The sequence below is a fragment of the Monodelphis domestica genome, chromosome 4 (genome assembly GCF_027887165.1).
Source record: "Monodelphis domestica isolate mMonDom1 chromosome 4, mMonDom1.pri, whole genome shotgun sequence".
In the NCBI taxonomy this organism is placed as follows: Eukaryota; Metazoa; Chordata; class Mammalia; order Didelphimorphia; family Didelphidae; genus Monodelphis; species Monodelphis domestica.
The window spans coordinates 5,264,759-5,284,915 of NC_077230.1; the positions used below are offsets into that span (position 1 = coordinate 5,264,759).

The window sequence follows — 20,157 nt, forward strand, 5'->3', positions numbered from 1 at the left end:
AGACGGAAGGTAAGGGTTTAAAGACCGCTAATAACGCTGGAGATCATGGAATCAGGTTGGAAGCCATATGGTCAGAAGAAAGCAGGAGAAGAGTGGAGAGAGCGAGTGTACATGGCCTCCTGAGGGGCTTGGCTACAAAGGACAGAAAAGAAAGCGGATGGCAGTTATTAACAATAGACAGTCACTATCAGGAACCTGTTGAAGGTTTTCTTTAAGGATGGTACAGTCATGGGCCCATTTGCCCATGCCAAAAAGAGGTGAAAGAATGGGGCTGACAGAAGGGCTAAGTTGGAGACGGGACGGAAGAGATCATGTGAACAAGTAGAAAGGCGAGACTAAGGCCATTTCATCCTGCAAGACAGGAAAGAAAGAGATAGTGGCAAAAAGCATCTGATTGAGAGGAGATGAAGAAGAGAGAAGAGACAGTTCTGAGCAAATAGTCTCATTTTTCCTGTAAAATGTGAGGCAAGATCCTCAGTGAAGTGAGTGGAGGTTGGTGGGAACTGGAGGCTTAAGGAAGGCTATAAAGAGCTGGAAGATCTGTGGTGGGGAGTAGGATAGTCAGTTCATAATGGAGATAGAGTAGGAATGACTAGCAGCAGTTGAGTAACCTCTTAACTAGGGTATGGGAGTGATGTTTGATGCTCTTAGGAAGAGAAAGAGGAGGAAAGAAATATACTGGGAAGGGAATAGAAAGAAGAGTTAGAGAAAATTATCTTATTCAATCAGGATGCACAAGGAGACATTTATACAAACAAGGTGATGGGCAGAGCCAGCTGTCACCTGAACCTCACTCTTACTGAACAGGTATTCATTTGAGCAGTTAAATAATTAAAATTTGAACTCTTTACAAGTAGGTATTGGCTCCCTTTTTTGTATTTGTACACCCTGCATCCTAGCATAGTTCTTGGAACATGGTAGGCACTTGAAAATGTATGTCGATTGGTTAGTTTGGTTAGTGATTCCCTATCTAAAGACTGAACTAGAAACCAATAAAATTACCTAAGATATCCTAATTGCTTAAGTATATGTATGTGTGTGTGTGTGCATATATATGTATGCATACATATATATGTTATTTAAACAAATACTATAAACTTCTTCATACCTTTATGATCACCTTGCGTAGATGAATTATTTTCTGCAGTTTTCTCTTCCAATCTCTCTTTTGCTATTTTTTTTGCTTCTTTTCTTTGAAGCTTTCTCTTGACTTTCTTTTCTTCTTTAATTTTTAATTTCTCTAGACTAATAAACATTACTGGTTAATGAAAATTACTTCATGCATAAACAATAAGCTATATCTCTAAGTTGATACTCTTGAAATTTTAAATCAAAGAGAATTAATTACCAAAAGATCTTTCTTAACTATTTTTGAAATGTAGAAAAGTTAAAAGATGGTTAAAAATAACAATCTAGGAAACTAGATTTAACATAATTATACTGATCATTCAATTAGAGTTCTTACCTAGAACATTTCTGCTTCATAACAGGTCTTGGTGGATCCTTTTCTTTTGTGACCCTATGTTCAAACTTTAAACAAAGGAAAAAAAATCTAGAATTTGATTCACATTTATAAATAAATTTATTTAAACAGCAAAAGAATATGCCATAAAACATTAAATACTTCAGAAATTCAGAAAATAGATACTCAGGAGAAAACCTGTAATGACTGATCTATGAAAAACCCTGAAAAGTTAAATGAAGGTTCATCATAATTAATTAACAGAAAAGATGAAAAAAAAACAGTCTATCAACTCAAGATTTCTTAAGCAAGTGACAAGTTTTTGAGGTTAATTTCTAGATTAGGAAAATTATCCTCTAAAGAGAATGAAACAGAAAGTACTATTCTTCTATTCTCAAGAACAAAGCTGGCAATAATAAAATAAAAATAGAAAAAAGATTTTTCCTGCCTAATAAATGATCCATAAAAACAAAAACCGATGTTGGTCATAACACAGAGCTAAACTTTTAAATTTTAAAAGTTCAAGCATTCTTTATATGTTCCTAAGAACCTCTTTCTCCCATGGGACATCAGAATGCTATCCCAGGTTTTCATCATCAAAATTCTCTCTAAACGAAGGCGAACAAATTGTCATCAATGTGTTTTCTTTCACTAGTGAACTAGAGAACAGCAAACCAAAGCATTTGATAAACTAGGATAGAATAAAAAAATGACCATATACTTTGAGCTCATTTTCACAGATAAACACACTTGCAGTGAGAAGAATGGGCTTGTATAAAGAACACGCTTGGGTGTACATATTTGGAAACATATATGACCAGGAAGTACATGCAGATGAAGGGAAAGCGATACATATGTGCATGCCACTTACTACATGGGCACTGGGCTGTTGTTATACTCATTCAAAACAAACAAGGTAGACAGAGCATAGGAGTCTCCCAGGATCACAGAGCTAGGAAGAGCCTTGCTGTTTCCAGGCCACTATCCTTCAGGTCTGTCCCCTTCTCCACCTAGCCACCTCAACTCCTGTCTCTGCCACTGCAGAGCTATCGGTATCTTCGGATGATATCGCCAAGGGAAGCCCCTATGAGTGCTGTTCTAGTTCTTCTGCTCCCGGAGGTGAGTTCTCATTTCTCTATTCTAGCCTATCTTTAGATTTCTGGTGTTCTTCAGGGTTACTGAATACCCCATCCCAAATCCACCAGGAATGCCTTTCTCCTAGAGAGGAGGACGACAGCCCTTTCCATCTCTTGCGGTGGCAATAAAACTCTTTTCCCCTTATTTTGGTTGTTTAACGAAGGTAACAAATATCCGGGTCTAAATCATGTTTTATAGTTGAAATTTGCTTTTAACTACTTGCTCTTCTTTGAATTCTCATTTCTACTCTAACAGCCAGAACTGATTTTTGTTCTTTATGTTCTATCATATCATGACTGAGAAAAATATTCTGCGAATTCTAAGTTCTTGAACAAAAAAAGCTGAATCAAACTATTTATTGTGAAGAAACTCTTCTAGCATGTTTCTCTGCTCCGTGCAAACTACAAAGGCTTGCTTGCTTAGAGTAGATAGGAAAGACTGGCAATTTCTCCTTCCCTTCCCCTAGCAACCAAGTCATACTCTCGTCTCTCTAAAAAGTAGAGAAGCGAGCAGTGAAAAAGAGAGATCAAAGAACTACGTGATTCTGGCTTGACTACCTGCCTGGGTAAAAGGAACAGCTGGAGTGCTCCCTCGCAAAGGAGAGATGTACCCATCCTAGCACTCTTGAGGAGAGTGGAGAGAGCAGCAGGAAACTCAACGGTGTACCTCAGGGTACAGCTACTATTTCAGTTCCGCTGAGGAGACAGAGCGGTGGCTAAAGGGGGGAAGTTTACTAACTGCGGCATTACCCAGGATGCTACAAGCGTCTGAAAACAGTCTGCGATCTTCCACAGGAAAGAAGCTTACTAAATACAGTAGTTACTGCATGGCAGGAAGACCGTTAAGTGACTGAAAACAGTGCAAGATTTGCTAAAGCCATGAAATCTGCTGAGGAGCAGCAGGCATGAAGCCTACTGGGGGACATCTGAGAGGATATGCCTGGCCTGAAGTAGGTCTCCCAGAAGACAGAGGCAGCTCTGCAGCAGAGGAGGCACGAACGTCCCTTCGGGCTGTGTGCCCTGATCACTACACTGTTGTATGAGAAACTGGTCCTCTTCTCTCACTGAGATAGCGACATCTACTGTGGGAAGAGAAGCTCAAGGAGGGGAGGAACCCGCTACTGCTATTTAGTACTAGGCTATTTCATTAAACATCACTGTTTGAACTGGTTTTTCCTGGTCGTCAAAGTACCTAGAAAGTGTGGCAATTTTGGAGGGTTCCACAGACAAATAAGACTCAGGAGCTACATCTAAGTGCTATTGATTTAGTCCATCGTAGCTTTAGGAGATACTTACTTCACATTTAATATGACCAGTTGCACCAAAGATAACAATCTTAGAAATAATACCTCTACAGTCAGGAGTAAGACATGTTTCTTGGAGAAATTCCTGTATAATGGAAATGGGAAATAAAATATCACAGTGAAATGAAGTTAAGTTATATTCTAAACTAAAAATAGAACCTAAAAGCATGGCAAGAAACTTTGAGGGAAAAAACTATTTGAGAAATGGTTTACTGTCTAAAGATAGTGCTCTAAAGCAGCGTGTATCTTTTATTTCCAGTTTTATAGAACATAAGTTCAAAAATGTATGACAAAATATGGCTAACACACTGGGAAGTTTTCTTACCTAAGTTTCAAAAGGGTGAATCTTGGAATATTAAAATCGATTCTGCAGACCTAAGTGTCACCTGTGGGTGGGCCAGAGGTCAGTATTTCAGGGAAGTAAGCAACCTGTTTCAAGAGCCTTCTGGCCTCTACAACTAGTTGTGAGCACTGAGAAATGGAAGTACTTAAAGGATTCTGTTCTCCATGGCTTTTCATCTCCATATTTCAGGCTCCCACATCCCATCTGCTTTGTAGATTTCAAGTAACCCCCACCCAAAAAAACTCAACCAGCTTCAATGACAGGCATAATGAGATAGGAACTCGATTCTAATTTTGTACTTTTGTGTAATAAAACTTACATACTTCTCTGGAAACAGTTATAACAAATAGTCTGAAAAAAACAATATTCTCCTGAAGAAAGGCAAAAGTATGCTAATTATTCTTATCAATAGCATCAAAGCCAAAACATGTTAACTTTACCTATCAAAACATCTTGTTACAAATCCTGAATGATAAGAACATAATTCTGTTTATTCCCTTTATGAAAATAGAAAGATTTACTATTTTAATTACTATATATAGCCCTCTAGCAGGTGTCTTAACTATATTTAATCTCAAATTTGTTTTTCTAAAATATTCTAGTATTTTCCTTATAAGGTGATGAGTTATATGAACCAATACAAAACGAAGTAAGCTGAACCAGGATAATAATTTACACAATATCCATAATACAAAGGAAACCCCACAAGTACAGAATAACACATAACAATGTTTCTTTGGGGAATAGGAAAACATTTAAAAAAATCTTCAACTTGTAATTTATTTTTTAAAAGGAAAAAAGTAAAGTAAAATTGGAGGGGATGTGATAAAATTGGTATGTTAATGCATTGTTGGGAAGTTGTAAATTGAGCTAACCATTCAATTTGGAACTTTGCACAAAAGGCTATAAAACGATACACCCTGTGATATAGTAATGGCACTACTAGGTCTGTACCCAAAGTGGGAAATGACTACTTGTCCAAAAATATTTGTAGTTGCTCTTTTAGTGCTGGCAAAAATTGGAATTTGAGGGGATATCATCAATTGGAGAATAGTTTAGCAAAGTGTGGTATATGATAGTGATGGTATTAATACTATTGTGCTTCAAGGAATGATGAGTAGGATGATTTCAGAAAAAGCTGGAAAGACCTACATGAAGTGATGCAGAGTGAAATAGAAGAATCAGAACATTGTACAGAATAACAGCAATATTGTGGAATGCCCAACTGTGAAAGACTTAACTACTCTCAGAAATACAATGATCCAGGGCAATTTTGAAGGACTTATGAAAAGAATGCTATCCACCTCCAGAGAAAGAACTCTTGGAGTCAGAATGCAGACCAAAGCATACTATTTTTCACTTTAGTTTATTTGGGGTTTTATTTTGAGATTTTGATTTTGTATGAATATTCTATTTTTTTAATAAGCCTTGTATGTGTTAAATTTTTTAATGTGAAGAAAGATGGCTTTATAGTATTACAATTTCAAACTATATTTTACTTTTGCCGAATTACACGTAAGAGCAGTTTCCAACATTTTAAAAAGGATTTTGAATCTCAAATCTCTCCCTTCCTCAGCCCAACCCCATTTCGTGCCAAGATGGCAAGCAAACCAAAATAGATTTGGAGTGTGCAATACATGTAAAACATTTTTTCCATATTAATCTTTTTTGTGGAGGGAAACTCGAACAAAAAGAAAATAAAGTGAAAACAGTTTGCTTTGGTCATGACTTAGATTTTATCAATTCTTTCTCTGGAAGCAGATGGCATTTTTTATCATGAGTCTTTTGGGATTATTTTGGATCATTGTATTGCTGAAATAAGCTAAGTTATTTATAGTTGTTGGTCATACAATATTGTTGTTATTGTGTACAATGTTATCCTGGTTCTGCTTACTTTACTCTGCTTCAGTTTTGTTAAGTCTTTGCAGATTTTTCTCCTGGAAAATTCCTCCTGCTCATCATTTCTTATAGAGCAATAATATTCCATTACAATTATATATTATAACTTAGCTATTCCCCAACTGATGAGTATACTATCACTTTCCAATTCTTTGCCCCCACAAAATGAGGTGCTTTAAATATTTTTGTACAAGTACGACCCTCCCCTTTTTTGTTTTTTATCTCTTTAGGATACAAATCTAATAATGGTAATGCTGGATCAAAGTGGTATGTGTTTATTTTTAACCACTGTTGCAATGAATATTCTCTTAAAATAATGAATAATATGGAAATAGGTTTTACACAATGGTACATGGATAACACAGATCAAATTGCTTATTGTCTCTGGGAAGGAGGAGGGAAGAGATGAAAGGAGACAATTTGGATCTTCTAGCTTCAGAAAACTTATATGGAAAATTGTTATTACATGTAATTTATAAAATAAAACATCTTTTTAAAAAATATGACAGTGGGATTTTTATAGATTCTACATCAAAACCAGAATAAACACAGAGAAAGTAAGGATTCTTAACAAAATACATTTTGTTTTAAGTTCTAAATCTTAAAATTAGTTCAGATTAATGAACTACAGTTAATTCTTCTTTGCAGTCATACATTTTTAAAAAATCAAAATGATTTTTTCTCTGGTTTATTGTCAAAGCCTTTTCATCTCCATTAATGTTGAAATTCGGACCTAATGTAAAGTAGGGGTGCTGAAAAGTGGTTTATGGGCCACATGTAGCCACAAGCCTCCAGAGCATGGCTTGAACCAAAATAAAATGTAAATAAGAAATATTTAACAAGATAAACAATACAATAAAACTTGGATAATGCTATGTTTGAAAACTAAGTCAATATGTGGCCTACAGATTATAGTTCCCTATTTCTACTTGAGTTTAACACGACTAATTTGCAGCATATTATTTTAATACAGATAAATGTAAAGCCATACATTTGGGTTAAAAATATCCAGTTCACAAATATTAGAAGTAAATACGCAAGCCAGCATTTCATCTGAAAATGATTTGGGAGTTTTGGTAGATTTTAAGCTCAATGTTAGTCAAGTGTGTGAAAGGGCAGATAAAAATGTTAACGCTGACTTAGGCTGCACTAAGAGCTGCATAGCATTCAAAGTGATCATGCCACTATTTCCTCATTTGGAATATTTCCAGTTCAGAGAGTTCAGAGTACTGTGTTTTAAAGTCACTGCTAAAGAGCCTGCAGAAAAAAAAAAGTCAGAAATGTGAAGGGCCTCAAGTATATGCCATATGAGGAAGGATTATGGGAAAGAAGTGTTTAATATAGATTTGAGAAGACTAAGGGGAACATAATAGCTGTCTCCAAGTATTTGAAGAGATGACTAACACTCTGAGATATCAAAAATTGAAATGGTTTATCTCAGGAGGTAGTATATATCCATTTACTGAGGATCTCCCCAGCTAAAACTGGATGATCCCTTGCTGGGTATGTTGCCAAAACAAAACAAAACAAAACAAAACAAAACAAAACAAAACAAAACAAAACAAAACAAAACAAAACAAAACAAAACAAAAAAAAAGTCTCTTATAAGTATAAGATTCTTTAACTGTTAACAAAATCTCAATGTATACAATTCAGGAATGAACTCAATCACTTTCCTCTAAAAAGTCATAAGTATATGCAAGAGGCAAATAAAAATATACATAAAATTACATGTCTTACCTTATCATTTTTATCATTGAAAATTGTTGTTTTTAATTTTTTCCAACAGCTTATATGAAATTCAATTCTACAAAACTGGCAGCAGTTAATTCGTATAAAACCCTGAAATCCAAGGATATACATCAATTCATATATGAACATGTGTATTATTGAGTATGTATGTGAGAAAAAACAAAAAACATCTATTTAGATGTTTCTAAAATTCTACGAGGGTATCATAATGAGCTATATTACTCAATAATTAGATAAACTATAAGTTCCCTGTATGCGGGGAATATATTAGAACTAATTTGCATTTCAGTAAATACAGGACAGATCCACCCTATTTATTTCAATATGATACACTTTTCCTTTGGCATCTATGGAAGAAGACAATAGAAACAGGATGCAAAGAACACAGGAAGGCAAATCTCCCTTTTTCTGACCTATTCAACCACATACATTAAATATCATGACATTAAATATCATGTCTAATGTTGGCAACACATTTCAGAAAGGACATTGACAAGCTAGAGGGGGTATTGAAAAGAATGATCAAGATAATTATATTTGAAATAATGCTAAGGATCTAGCAAAGTAACTAGGGGCACTCCAGCCTGAAAAGAAAAGATGCAGGTGAAGAAGGCCATGATAGCAGTTTTCAAATTCTAAAGATTTATTATATGGAAGAGGGAGTAGATTTATTCTGTCGGCTATGGAAAGAAAAATTAGAGGCCATTTGAATACGTTAGGAGAAAGCATATCTCTGGCTTATTAGAGAAAACTTTTTAAGAAAATTAGAGTTCTTTTTCAGTGGAGGTCTTAAAAATGAAGATTTGTGGAGATGGTGCAGAAAATATTAATGATTCAGATAACATTTCCTAAATAACTGTTAAGGTTTCTTCCAAATATGAAAATGTATATTGTTCTTAGAAAGCTGATATAAAATAGATCACACTGCTGCCATCCATAATGGTTAACATAATTAAGCAAATATGGAATCGCCAATAAAAGCTATCATTTTGTTCTCTGTGTTCTAATTAGAAATGGGAATTTTCATTAGATATGCATAGGAGAATAAGTTGGAACACAGACCTATTCCCCTGGGGTAGTTTTAGGCATCGGTATTGAGAAGAAAGCAAGCAATCACTTTATAAGTCCCTAAAAAGCAGACAGTTATTTCTTTCAAAATTGAGGCTAAAGAACACCAAGACTACTTAGATTTCTTTTAATGAGTAAGTTGTGGTACTGAAATTCACTTTAAAAGTTTTGCATTGTTGTTTTTTTACCTTGAAGTCTGGATCACTTAAATATATCTGGATTTTGGAATATCCATTGCACTTCTGATAACAACAAACTGCATCTGGATTTGGAGGGAATTTGCATTCTTCAATATGATTTTCCAATATCAACTAAAACAAGAATAAAAAACAAATATTATATTTCTCTTCCAAGAGAACATTTATTTATAAACAATCTGAGTTTCCTGATTCCAAAAAAGTTTAGCTAAGCAATAAAATCATTTTTAAGCTAAAAACATGAACACAAAAAGCTTCGAAGTTATGACTTTAAAACTGATAAAAGGAGAGATGCATAATGTGGAGAGATAGGAATGAAGGAGGAAAAAATTTTTTGAAGTCTTTTTTTTCTAAGTTAAAGATCTGAAAAACAAATTTCTGGCTTTAATTACTGAGAGCACTGTCAATAAATATAAATAAATCAAAAAGTATTTACGAAGCACTTCCTCCTATATACAAGCCACACTGGGCAAAAAATAATTTTTTAAAAAAGAAAAAGGAGTTCCTGATTTGAAAGAGCTGACATCCTAACAAGAGGAAAAGGAGTGCTGGTCACAAGGGAGCATAAGCCCTCATTTTATTATTAAAGGAAAGAGGAGCACAAGCACATGCACCTACAGGGGACCTGAGGCCTTTCCCTGATAAAAACAAGGGCACAGAACAGGAGGGCAGTGACCACACTTCTCCCAGGATCACACTGCTTGGAAAAACACCAAAACCTGCAGACTTGCAAAAGCAGCTCTGAAAACAGCAGCACAAAAACTCCCCAAAGCTTACACGGTGCTTCCTTATCCTATCTGAGCAGAGTCCAACTTTAACATAAAATTTGAAGTCAAGAAATAGGCTAAAATAACGTTTCTTGTATATGACTTTCCTTCTGCCAACTGCAAGAATTTTTACTGGCACGTCACTTCATGCCTGACACTCTCTCTTCCTCATCTCTGCCTCTCAGCTTTCTTTGGCTTCCTTCAAGTTTTGACCTAAATTCTACTTTCTTCAAAACGTCTTTCTAAAAGAAATGTGGGAATAGAAACACAGAACAAAAACATTTCCGTGATTGGGGATGTACACTCTAAATGATCACTCTATTGAAAATATTAATAACATAGAAACAGGTCTTGACCAATGACACATGTAAAGCCCAGTTAAATTGCTCATTGGCTACAGGAAGGGAGAGAGAGGAGGAGTGGGAAAGAATATGAATCAAGTAACCATGGGAAAATATTCTAAATTAAATAAATGTTTAACAAGTCTTTTTTGGCCCTGCTTAATCTTAGTGTCTTTCCTCTAAGATTATCCCTAAATTACTTCTGTATCTTGTGAGTACATAGTTGTTTGTATGTTGTCTTCTCCACTGGACTATGAGATCCATGAGAAGAGGGAGTGATTTTTCCCTTTCTTTGCATCCTCAGAATTTAACACTAGTATCTAGCGGGAACTTAAATCCTAGCTGACTGACAGATGGAAAAAAAGTCATGACAATGGGGGATGAAGTATTACATGTGAGAAAAGCAAGAAGGGTAGTTTGTGGTTGGGTAATATAGTTTGTGAAGGATAACAATGTATAAGAAGATGAGAACCATGGGAAAATATTCTAAATTAATTAAATTTTAAAATGGGGGGAAAAGACGAGAGAAATGGAAGATGGAGGTTATGAAAAGCTTTAAAAACGGAATTGTTTTTAGCATCATTTACCAATTTCTGTTCTACCATCAGAACAAATGGAGAAAGAAGCAAATATGTAAGCTGAAGCACAAGAGGAGAAAAGTGAGGCAGAGGTCCAAATAACCTGACTGTTGACTACGGAGGTCACAGAAATAGTGATCTAGAATGCCATACCTCTAGTCATGCTTGGTTGAAATATGCAGTGATGACATCCTACTTAAGGAATTTTAAAAACCCACAAACTTATGGATAACAAGGCCAAGAAAATTCTATTCAATAAATGGCCTTAAGAAGTAAAGATTAAATGATGATTGGAGCTTAAATAATAATCATGAAGACATGGTAAATCAAAGAAATCATAGACACAATAATTTAATTAAAGATAATGATGAGAAAAAATACAAGGGGGCAGCTGGGTAGCTCAATGGATTGAGAACCAGGCCTAGAGACAGGAGGTCCTAGGTTCAAATCTGGCCTCAGACACTTCCCAGCTGTGTGACCCTGGGCAAGTCACTTGACCCCATTGCCTAGCCCTTACCACTCTTGTGCCTTGGAGCCAATACACAGTATTGATTCTAAGATGGAAGATAAGGGTTTAAAAAAAAAAGAAAAGAAAAAATATAAAAAATTTTTAGATATGCCTCCGGCCCCCAAAAAACTCTAGTATCAAACCAAGTGGAAAATTTAAGCCTCTGGACTTTTTCATCAAAAAATAAGAGAAAGAGCAAATCAATGAATGGAGTATGCAAATAAAACGAATTAGAAATCCAACTTTAAATTTATCAATTAAATATTCAAATAGAAATCCTGAAAGTCAAAGGAGAGATTATCAAAAATGAAAAAGGTTAAATTACAACCAATGGAGAATTTGACAAGCTAAATGAAATGGATAAATATTGGATAATGGATAAAAAAAAATGAAGTGTTGAGATTAAAGGAACAGGAAAGCCAGGACTCAACCCAACTTCAAATAATGCGAATTTTTCAGTTGCTTATTTTCTTCTGTATATATATTTTTAGTAATATTTCTTTTTCTTGGTATTTTAGTTTGTTATTTTCTGAGGGCTATGGATCTATAAATTCCCTTAAGTGGAAAGCCTATTCTAACATGCTATAAAAAATCTCCATGAGATAGCAATTCACTTTGATCTAGCCCTCTTTTAGCATGCCCACACCTTCTTCAACCAAAACTCTTCATTGTATTGCTCTTTCTTGACCTTTCCCTCACAGGATTTATTCTTACTGTTTATCTCAGTTTGACAAATAGGACATGCTCTCAAGATTAAGGTATACCTATCAACAATCTAAAATGGAATTTCATCTACGATCTACCTGGAACTATGAATGAAAAATGTTGATGGCATTTTATTTTAAAAACTTATGGTTAAATCATCAACCTAAAGACATATGTACCATCAAGATCACTCTAGAAAGGTTCAGACTTGAATACATCAAACTTGGAAAATCAGTATAGTAGTGTGCCTAAACACATAGAGAATGGAATTGGAAGAAGGAGAATGAAGTTCACTTTTATTTATTTCTTAGCCTCAACCACCCCTCAAAGATCAATAAATGAGTCATGAGAAAGCTGTTACCTATCTGTGTGGAAACTGTGTATTAATACAGTAGCAAGAAGGAGAAGAATAAGTGGGAAAAAAATAGGACTCCATTATCTCTTTACTGTCTTATGTAGGAAAAACATTCAACTATAGTCAGACTGATAGTATGGATTATTTTATCTCCTATAAAATAGAATCATTACTATAAAGAAACATTTACCTGTAATTTCTCAGCTTGAGACTCTTCAATAATCACATTAGTTGTAGGCCAAGTCAATACTCCAGGAATAAGTTTAATCATAGTTTTTGATTTTTCAAAATGACCTAGCGCATCTGAAAATCTAAATGAATATTGAAGAACAGAGCCATTAAAGGTGATACAATACAATCTTCTCTTCCATTCTGATTTATTCATTCTATTCTCTACTCTGATGTCTTTCTTTCTTTGAAGTATTTTTTAAACCCTTACCTTCCATCTTAGAATCAATACTGTGTATTGGTGCTAAGGCAGAAGAGCAATAAGGGCTAGGCAATGGGGGTAAAGTGACTTGCCCAGGGTCACACAGCTAGGATGTGGCTGAGGTCAGGTTTGAACCTAGGTCCTCCCATCTCTAGGCCTGGCTCTCAATCCACTGAGTCACCCAGTTTCCCCCTGTATGAAGTATTTTAAAAATGTTTATTTCCCTCAAATTAAATGTGAAAACAATTCTTAATATTAATTTTCTAACATTTTGAGTTCCAAATTGTCTAACTCCCTCCCTTCGCCACTCTCTGAGATGGCAGGCAATTTGATCTAAGTTATACATGTGCTATCATGCAAAACATATTTTCAGATTTGGCATATTATGGAAGACACATATCACAAAAAGCGACAAAGAAAAAAAATAAAGTGAAAAATGGTATTGCTTCAGTCTACATTCAAACCTCATCAGTTTTTTCTCTGGAGGTAGAGCGCATTTTTCATCATAAGTCCTTCAGAACCATTTTATATCATTTTACTGCTGATAATAGCTAAGATATTCACAGTGGATCATCACACTGTGCTATCATCATATTGGTGTTACTGTGTACAATGTTCCTCCAGTTCCACTCACTTCACTTTGCTGATAACAGTTCATGTAATTCTTTCCAGGCATTTCTGAAAACATCCTGCTCATCACTTCTTCTAAGAAAAGAATATTCCAATACAATCATATACCAAAGTTGATGGACATCCCCTCAATTTCCAATTCTTTATCATCATGAAAAAGAGCTACCAAAAATATTCTTGTACAAATACTTCCTTTTCCTTTTTTTAATCTCTTTCAGATTTGAATCTAGCACTGGTGTTGCTGGATCAAGGGGGTATAAACAACAATCTTATAGCCTTCTATGCATGATTCCAAATTGCTTGCCAGAATGGTTGGATCACTGTTCCACCAAGTGCATTCATGTCCCAATTTTCCCATACCCAAATTTATCATTTTCCTTCTCTATCATATTAGCCAATCTGATAACTGTGAGTTGGTATTTCAGAATTGTTTAAAATTTTCATTTCTCTAATCAATAATGATTTGGAACAAGTTTTCAATATTGATTTCTACCTTTGAAAGGTGTCTGTTCATATTCCTTAACCACTTATCAACTGAGGATTCTCTGGAAATATTTGTGACCCATTAAATTGTTCTCTAAAAGTTTCATGTATTTTCCCATTATCTTTGCAGCTAGTTTATCGGCTCTTTCATATCTAAAATTTAGAATTATAAAGAACTCAAAAAATTTAGTACAATCTCATATTTCAGATGAGAAAACTGAGGCACAGAGAGGGGAAGTGTAGCCAGGCTAAAAAAAGAGAGTACTAGAAAGTTAAAACCTAGTCAGGTCTTACGGAGAAGAAATGGTGACTAAGAAAACACTCTCTAGAGATTATATTTTCAGTGATAACTCTTTCAACTTTGAAAGGCTCATCAGAAAGAAAACAGAAAGATCCCAGCTTTGGGGACCAAAACCCACTATTTGATAAAAACTGCTGGGAAAATTGGAAGACAGTATGGGAGAGATTAGGTTTGGATCAACATCTCACACCCTACACCAACATAAACTCAGAATGGGTGAATGACTTGAATATAAAGAAGAAAAGAAACTATAAGCAAATTAGGTGAAGACAGATCTTTGGGAAAGGAAAGACTTTAAAACCAAGCAAGAACTAGAAAAAAAATCACAAAATGTAAAATAAATAATTTTGGTTACATAAAATTAAAAAGTTTTTGTTCAAACAAAACCAATGCAACTAAAATTAGAAGGGAAGCAACAAACTGGGAAACAATCTTCATAACAAAAACCTCTGACAAAGGTCTAATTACTCAAATTTATATAAAAGCTAAATCATTTGTACAAAAAAATCAAGCCATTCTCCACTTGATAAATGAGCAAGGGACATGAATAGGCAATTTTCAGTTAAAGAAATCAAAACTATTAATAAGCACATGAAAAAGTATTCTAAATCTCTTATAATCAGAGAGATGCAAATCAAAACAACTCTGAGGTATCACCTCACACCTAGCAGAGTGGCTAACATGACAGCAAGGGAAAGTAATGAATGCTGGAGGGGATGTGGCAAAGTTGGGACACTAATTCATTGCTGGTGGAGTTGTGAACTGATCCAACCATTCTGGAGGGCAATTTGGAACAATGCCTAAAGGGTGCTAAAAGACTGTCTGCCCTTTGATCCAGCCATAGCACTGCTGGATTTGTACCCCAAAGAGATAATAAGGAAAAAGACTTGTACAAGAATATTCAAAGCTGCACTCTTTGTGGTGGCAAAAAATTGGAAAATGAGGGAGCATCCATCGATTGGGGAATGGCTGAACACATTGTGGTATATGTTGGTGATGGAATACTATTATGCTCAAAGGAATGATGAACTGGAGGGATTCCATGTGAACTGGAACAACCTCCAGAAATTGATGCAGAGTGAGAGGAGCAGAACCAGGAGAACACTGTACAGAGATGGATACACGGTGGCATAATTGAATGTAACTGACTTCTCCATTAGTGGCAATGCAGTGATCCTAAACAACCCGGAGGGATCTACGAGAAAGAACGCTATCCACATTCAGTGGAAAAACTGTGGGAGTAGAAACACAGAAGAAAAACACTGGCTTGATTACATGGGTCGAGGGGGATATGGTTGGGGATGGAGACTCTAAATGATCATCTTAGTGCAAACATCAACAACATGGAAATAGGTTCTGATCAAGGACACATGTAATACCCAGTGGAATTGCACGTCATCTATGGGAACGGTGTGGGGAGGGTAGGAGGGAAATAATATGATTCTTGTAACCAAGAAATAATGTTATAAATTGACTAAATAAATTAATTTAAATTAAAAAAAGAATAAAGAAAGAAAACAGAAGTTTGGGTTTCCTTAGCCTCTTTCTAGGGCAGATTTCTAGGAATTTTCTTCTTTATCCTATTAAATCCCTGTCCAGGGCCTCGATATTTCCTGAAAAATAAATAGAATACTCTAATATGGCAATATTACATGAGTTTCATTAGAAAGCTACAAAATAAAGTGCTATGTAGAGTCTGAGTAGGCAGGAATCAGAGAAGATCATGGCAAGGGGCAGAATATTAATACTAATAATGAAAGGAAAGTCCTTAAAGTGATTTGTAATTACTTGTGATTTGTGGATATTAACAGAACTTTTCCAAAAGGAGTTACCATTAAGTAATAAATATTTGGTCATATTGGCACTGGGAATACTTGATAACTGGCTATTCATTTGGTATCTACTTTTTACCCAACTCTTACCTGTGGCTCCAAGAAGCTGTAGCATGCATAGTGGCTACACCCTGGTAAAACTGTCTCAGCAGACAAGCTAAACCAGGTTCAAGGTAAACAACAGGCCTCTAATTCATCAATGAATTAGGGGAATGTCTACTTCAAGCATTGAAGAGTTCCCCGGGCCAAAAGGGCAGATGACAGCAATTTATTCCAACAGCCATGAAGGCAGCTGAAGCAGACACTGTGCAGTGCTCCAAAGTCATCCACTGCATCCTGGGTGATCGTCAGTTGTCCTGATTTTATCTTGCCATTGGACTTTGATGTCTCTGGAAGAGAGTGAAGCTCACAACTTTGTGCAACTCTGCCTCACTTAAATCAGTTCATGACATCACCCTCATAAGGTCATTTTCCTCTTCAAAATGAAGGAAAAACAACATGACAGAATGTTAACATCAGCTCAGAAATACTGTCTAATACTCACCTATTCTTTTTCAAATATACTTTTCCAATTCCAAAATAGGCTAGGCAGTCAACTCCTTCATTGGGATATTGATCAATAATTCTCTTAAATTGATATTCAGCTTCTGATAATTCCTTCAATAGCAACAAAAATGATAGTCACATAAACATAAAAAAGAAAAAAAAGATTGGTAAAGCAGAAGGATCCTGGATCCTAGAAGTGGCCAAGAAAAATTATGCAAAGGACAGGTTTAAAGTACTTTATAGAACAATGATGTACATACACACACACCCCTATTGACCCACCTGTACATATACTCTATTACATGAAAGTTTAATTTAGATGTTTTACTGCCATTATCTAGCTGAATAGTTTCTTCAGTATTACTTACATTTGTACACACCCCTGCAATTAGAATATAAGAGCCTTAAGAGTAAGGATTATTTTATCATTTGTATTCCCAGTACCTAACACATAGAAGGTACTTAATAAATACTTATTGATTAATTAACTTAACATTTAGTAGTTGACTCTAATGTAGATTTTTTAGAAAGGTCAGATTAAGAAGCAAAATTCTGTCCCCAACTCAACCTCCAACTTTGAAAAGGAAAGAAAGGAAATATGCTGAAAAACAAAAGAAAAATCATAAAGAGCCTGTTAGGTGAAAAAAGTATAACTCTATGCATATGTATATATATCTTGTAATAATGCCATAATTTTAATTCATATAGAACTCTTCCCAAACTTACCTCAGGCAGTCCAATTCCAAGAAGAGAGATGGCATAACCATAGATTACGAGGACATAGTTAATAAGAGCAAGATTCAGTTGCTGTCAATAAAAATGTAATAAAAAACGTGAAATTATCGAGTTATTGAATTTTAGAGGTGCAAGGAATCTTCTAGTCAATATTACTGATTTTAAAGATGAAAAAACTTGAATATAAAGGCTAAGTAACTCACCAAGATCATAAAACTTTGTACAAAGCCACAATCAGCATCTCTTTTCCTGATGCTTTTTACACTGCTCTTTCAAATTAATCTTTTGCACACTTACCTCACTAATTTATACTAGATGTGAGAAAGACTACTTACAGTATTTTAATAACACAAAATACTATAATTTACAAGTACATACAGAAACATGAAGTCAACTATCTTGTCTAGCAGAGATCCCTGGGAGATTTCTAATGAATAAAGATAATTTGCAATCATCATAATAATCTTTCACTTTTAATGAGTGTAAGTGCTCTGAAGTTTGCTCTCTTGAATAGGTTTTTTATAAGTTTATTTCAGGTTTTGTTTAACTAATTCTTTTTTTCCAGTTATCAGTATCCAATAACAAATGAATACAGCCCTAGACAAATTTCAAATTCATGGGAGTTCAAATTAATTTGATTTAATTGTGTCAAAAGGTACAGAGACAAAGATCACAAATCAAAATCTAGATTTTGTTAGAGGAACCCTAAAGACAACTTGAAAAGACTTAATGCTTTCTTTTGTATCATTCTTTCTCCAAAATATGCCTGTTTCTGAATGGAGGATATGATCAGAGTTGGTACAAATTTAGAAGTAACATTAATAATAGTAATTATAATTTATCTTTACATCACATTTTAAAGAATACAAGTTTCATTATATACATGTTTTAATTTAAAGATTTTACAAACATTTCAAGAAAGAATAAGAAAATCAAATTAATACAAACTGAAGTACTTTACCAAGCTGACAAACTGAAGCTGAATATTAAAGGATTACCTTTTCCTCATAGCTCTTAATTTAATTTTCAGTAGTCATAACAAAGACTTATAATGCCTAAAGTCTACTATATTCTCAAGTCGTGATTTTTATCTACTATACAATTATATTTGACTATGTATGATGTTATATGCCAATTTTACCTTCAGCTTATTGGGATCTAAATCACTTAGCAAACGTGAGAATGCTTTTGCTGCACTGCGACAATGTTGGTCCATCAGAGCTGTGCAACCTTCTTCAATGAGGGACTGCAGCATTTTTATTAATATAGCAAAATCCTGAAAAGTTAAGGAAACAATTTCTATTTTGATATACCAGGAAGGAAAAATTTCCTCATTGAAGTTGTAACAAGGTAATAAATGACCTATAATTTATAACTAATATTTAGAGATGAACAAGTATCTTGCACATTACAAGATTCTATTAAAGTCATTCCTTTGCAACTCATAGAAATTCATTTATAAAATTGGGTTTAAATTAGTGGGAAAAAAATGCTTCTAAAAAACAGCATCGTCCATACTTACAAAATCCATTAGCTAGGTGCTATCATTTTGTGTCCAGTATATTACACATGGTCACTAGTTAAAAGAGATTTTTCTTATACCATTTTGTAGTAATTGAATACTGTCTGACTTTATTAAGCTAAACACACCGTGCTCTGATGCATTTAAGAACAGTCATTAGTATAGTTAACTAGTTAGAACCGATACAGGTATAAACTTCTAAATTTCAGATCAATTTTTGACAGAGTTGTGGTAAATATCTTTCAAAGAATAGACAGACATGAATTGTTCTCAGATCTTATGCACATGAAATATAAATAATTGCTTATCTTTAATATTGCTAATTGACATTAAGGATAATTTTGCAAATTTACAAAACACATTACTACAGAATTTTAACATTCTGACTACCATTAAAATGATCAAATTATTATTGGTATTGACGTTAATTTAGAGTTTTAGCCACAACATTTAATAAGTTTTACATGTAAAAATAAGTAAATGAAATACAACAATAATCAGAAATATGTTTAGCGATACACTGTGGCACAATCAATGTAATAGGCTTTTCTACTAGCAGCAATGCAATGATCAGGACAATCCAGAGGAACTGATGAGAAAGAATTCTATTCACATCCAGAGAAAGAATTGTGGGAGTTGAAACGCAGAAGAAAAACATATGATCACGTGGTTCAATGGGGATATAATGGGGGTTTGGGCATTAAAAATCACTCTCATGCAAATGTGAATAACATAGAAATAGGTTTTGAACAATAATACATGTATAACCCAGAGGAATTGCTTGTCGACTCTGGGAGGGGGTAGGGAAGAGGGGCTTGAAAAATCATGAATCATGTAACCATGGGAAAAAATGACATATAAATAAATAAAATGTTTAGCAGGTAATAAATGAAAAAAATCTGCCAATATGTTTTCATTAGAATAATATCTCCTTCTGAAAATATTTATTTCAATTAAGTAAGTAGTAGTGGGATGAAATGGAAAAAATATTTGCTTAGGAATCAAGTGTTAAAAGGAAAAAGAACTGGGCACATATCTGAGCAAACAGATTCCTCGTATAGTCCAAGACCCCCAAGTCTTGCGTTTTACAGATTTTATAACTCCTTATGTTATGTTATGCTTTCATTACTTTCCTAGCTATTACAGTTTCAATAACCTTATGTACCTTCATATGCAAAACTCCTGAATCCTTTGTAAATTTTGCACAGTCCCTAAGAGGCATGACTTTCTGTGCCTCTGCTGCTCCCTCAGGTTGCATTCGCT

General features: G+C 34.6%; 1 protein-coding gene across 10 annotated transcripts in view; it reads right to left on the reverse strand.

Moving 5' to 3' along the window:
- Positions 1 to 20,157, reverse strand: part of TTC3 (tetratricopeptide repeat domain 3) — a 193,218-nt gene that overhangs the window by 80,271 nt on the left and 92,790 nt on the right. For all 10 annotated transcript variants that reach the window (XR_008911745.1, XM_056797083.1, XM_056797082.1 and 7 more), the window contains exons 18-26: positions 18,514 to 18,648; positions 17,364 to 17,444; positions 16,636 to 16,748; positions 12,606 to 12,726; positions 9,153 to 9,275; positions 7,885 to 7,986; positions 3,895 to 3,987; positions 1,466 to 1,530; positions 1,109 to 1,245 (exon numbers count right to left, since the gene is read on the reverse strand). Coding sequence is in view for 9 of the 10 variants with exons in the window: in XM_056797083.1 (XP_056653061.1) it covers positions 1,109 to 1,245; positions 1,466 to 1,530; positions 3,895 to 3,987; positions 7,885 to 7,986; positions 9,153 to 9,275; positions 12,606 to 12,726; positions 16,636 to 16,748; positions 17,364 to 17,444; positions 18,514 to 18,648 (970 nt within the window). In the remaining variant the exon portion in view is untranslated. The remainder of the gene's footprint in view (positions 1 to 1,108; positions 1,246 to 1,465; positions 1,531 to 3,894; positions 3,988 to 7,884; positions 7,987 to 9,152; positions 9,276 to 12,605; positions 12,727 to 16,635; positions 16,749 to 17,363; positions 17,445 to 18,513; positions 18,649 to 20,157) is intronic.